Here is a 2,914-nt window from a genome sequence, read left to right on the forward strand (position 1 = left end):
GTAGATTGCCCCATCTTCCTTCCAAGGAGTGGCTGGTGGGTTTGAACCTCCAGCCTTCTGGTTAGCAGTCAAGTGCCTTAGGCACTATGCCACCATAGCAGGGAAAAGTCAAATAACACGTGGATTAGGTGTGCATCTGAAGGAGATGTTTATATTGTTTGTTCAGAAAGGTTGGTTAACAGTGATTGAAGATTTAGTGCTAGACACTTTCACATATTAATTTATTTAATCCTCTTGACAGTTATGCTACCTAAGTACTATTATTTCCCATCTATAGAGTAAGATGTCAAGGCTCAGAGACATGAGGTAACTTGTCCAATATCGCTCAAGTAATAGAAGACAGAAAGAATTCTGTCTGAATTGAGTTCACACTTCTAACTATTAATCTATAGTCCCTTCAAAATTAAAAAAAAAAAATCATTAGAAAGTACCGGGAAGTTAATAACTATTTTGAATCTGTGAAAGATCATAATACAAAAATACCAGATAATAAAAATAATGTTGATATTTCTACTACATTGTTTTCCTTCTGTTGGTTCTGTGTGTCCCTTTCCTTGTTCATAGGTAGCTCTGTTGGGGATATGGAGAATGGAAGCCTATCAACTGTGACTGAATTTATCTTCGTTGGGTTTCCCCAGCTCTATGATGGTGGTCTCCTATACTTCTTTCCTTTACTTTTCATCTATACCTTTATTGTTATTGGTAATCTAATGATTTTCTTTGCTGTGAGGATGGATATACGTCTCCACAATCCCATGTATAATTTCATCAGTCTCTTCTCATTCCTTGAGATGTGGTATACCACAGCCACCATCCCTAAGATGCTCTCCAATCTGATCAGCGATCAAAAGACCATCTCCTTCATTGGTTGCCTCTTGCAGATGTACTTCTTCCATTCCCTTGGAAACACTGAAGGGGTCTTGCTGACTGTCATGGCCATTGACAGGTATGTAGCCATCTGTAGCCCACTCCACTACCCAACGATCATGACTCCTCGGCTATGTGTTCAGCTCTCTGCAGGGTCTTGCATCTTTGGTTTCTTTATCCTTCTCCCTGAGATTGTATGGATTTCAACCCTACCCTTCTGTGGTCCCAACAAAATCCATCAGATCTTCTGTGATTTCAGTCCCTTATTGAATTTGGCCTGTACAGATGCCTCCGTGATCCTAGTGCAAGATGTGATTCATGCTCTTGCCATTCTAACAAAAGCTCTGATTATTTCTCTTTCTTACATCAGAATTATCATTGTGATCTTCAACATCCCTTCAGCTGAGGGCAGCAAAAAGGCCTTTTCCACCTGTACTGCCCACATTGCTGTCTTCCTGCTGTTTTTTGTCAGTGTGGGCCTCATGTATCTTAGATTTTCAGCTACTTATACACCCTTTTGGGACACGACTATTGCTTTGACATTCTCTGTACTTGCTCCCCTTTTCAATCCCATTATATATAGCCTGAGAAATAAGGATATGAAAGAGGCAATTAAGAAGCTCCTTTGTTTTCAAAAGGTCATTAATATACCTGAGAGATAATTTAGTCTGTAGGTCTCTATGCAAATGGTACTTATTCCTAACATATTGTCCTCAAAATGTAAAACAAAACAAAACAAAAAACGCCCCATGCAATTTAAAACAATTATGTAATTAGTCCTATTTTCTCCAATATGAGCTGGTGAGCAGTGGTAAAGAAAGTCTTCTGCAAATTTACAGAAATAGCAAAAAGAAAAACAAGAAAAAAATCCCTTACTAAATTTCTAGGGACTTGAGGATATTTTCTTTTCTTCATCTCTAATTTTTATTTATTTGTTTAGCTATGATTATCTTTTTTATTTGAAAATGGACAAGTAATCAAATAGTAATACTTGAATGTATTACCTTGACTATTCAACTTTTTTCCCACTTAGATATGCAATCTGCCTTTACAATACCATTAGTGTCCTTATAAAGTCCACAAGGTTCAGTCAGAGTACATGCTAATTATCTGTGATACTGTGGTGATTTGTCAAAAAGCATCCAGTAAGGTACTGGACAAAGAGAAGCATGGCTCCTGACACCCAGATTACAGACTTTATCTCCCTAACTCTCTGTCTTTTCCTCACTGATTTTGCAACACATGTGTTGTTATGATCTACATGTGATACTGTTATCATCATGGGCATGGGAATAATGAACTGTATTTGATATTTGTTAACTAATATACAGAGCAACTGAGTAGAGTAGTCCTCTGTATTTGAAAAGTTTCTGTCTTAATGTGGAGACAATGGAAGAGATTATTAACACATAATAAATCCATATGTTTATATCTGTGTTGTTGTTGTTATTATGTGCCGTCGAGTCAGACCTGACTCATAGAGACCCCTCCATGGGTTTCTGAGGCGGTATCACTAGAGAAGTAGATTGCACAACCTTCCTTCCGAGGAGTGGCTGGTGGGTTTGAAGTGCCAGCCATCTGGTTAGCAGTCAAATACCTTAGGCACTATGCTACCAGAGCTCCTGTTTATATCTGTAGTCAATATGATTGATTAACTAATCCCCTTCTCTAAAAAAGACGTTTGTCTATTTTCCCTTCATTTTAGTACTAAAATATACAATTGTATAGTAATTTCCACACAGATTTATTTTATGCCTTTTTGCTTTCTACTACTCTGGTGATCCGTCATAAAAGTGAACATAGCCCAGGTAGCTTCTTCTCTTTCAGCCTTGCCCACTTAATAGGGTGATGGTTCAGAAGATGACAGACATAGTGAGCTGACCTGAACTCTTTAATCATGCAAGTGTTGGTGGGGATGTGGAGAGAAAAAGAGTTGCTCATTCACAGCTGCTCAGAATGTTAACTGGTGAGCCATTAAAAAAAAAAAAAAAATCTGTAGAAATTAAAGTAAACTCAATTGTGTCCTTTGTCCTAGCAATACTGATTT

The 2,914-nt window shown here is 37.8% G+C and overlaps 1 protein-coding gene across 1 annotated transcript; it reads left to right on the plus strand.

Annotated features, from left to right (window-relative positions):
- Positions 1–581: 581 nt before the first annotated feature.
- Positions 582–1,529, plus strand: LOC103202818 (olfactory receptor 6K3-like). Its single transcript, XM_007947761.1, has one exon. The coding sequence runs from the start codon at positions 582–584 to the stop codon at positions 1,527–1,529; it is 948 nt and encodes a 315-aa protein (XP_007945952.1).
- The last annotated feature ends 1,385 nt before the right edge of the window (positions 1,530–2,914 follow it).

Source organism: Orycteropus afer, unplaced genomic scaffold (assembly GCF_000298275.1).
Source record: "Orycteropus afer afer isolate SDZICR_OR568_19922 unplaced genomic scaffold, OryAfe1.0 scaffold00193, whole genome shotgun sequence".
NCBI lineage: Eukaryota > Metazoa > Chordata > Mammalia > Tubulidentata > Orycteropodidae > Orycteropus > Orycteropus afer.

Excerpts from the sequence above, each read along its gene's own strand:
- LOC103202818 (XM_007947761.1), top strand. The coding sequence starts at position 582 with ATGGAGAATGGAAGCCTATCAACTGTGACTGAATTTATCTTCGTTGGG.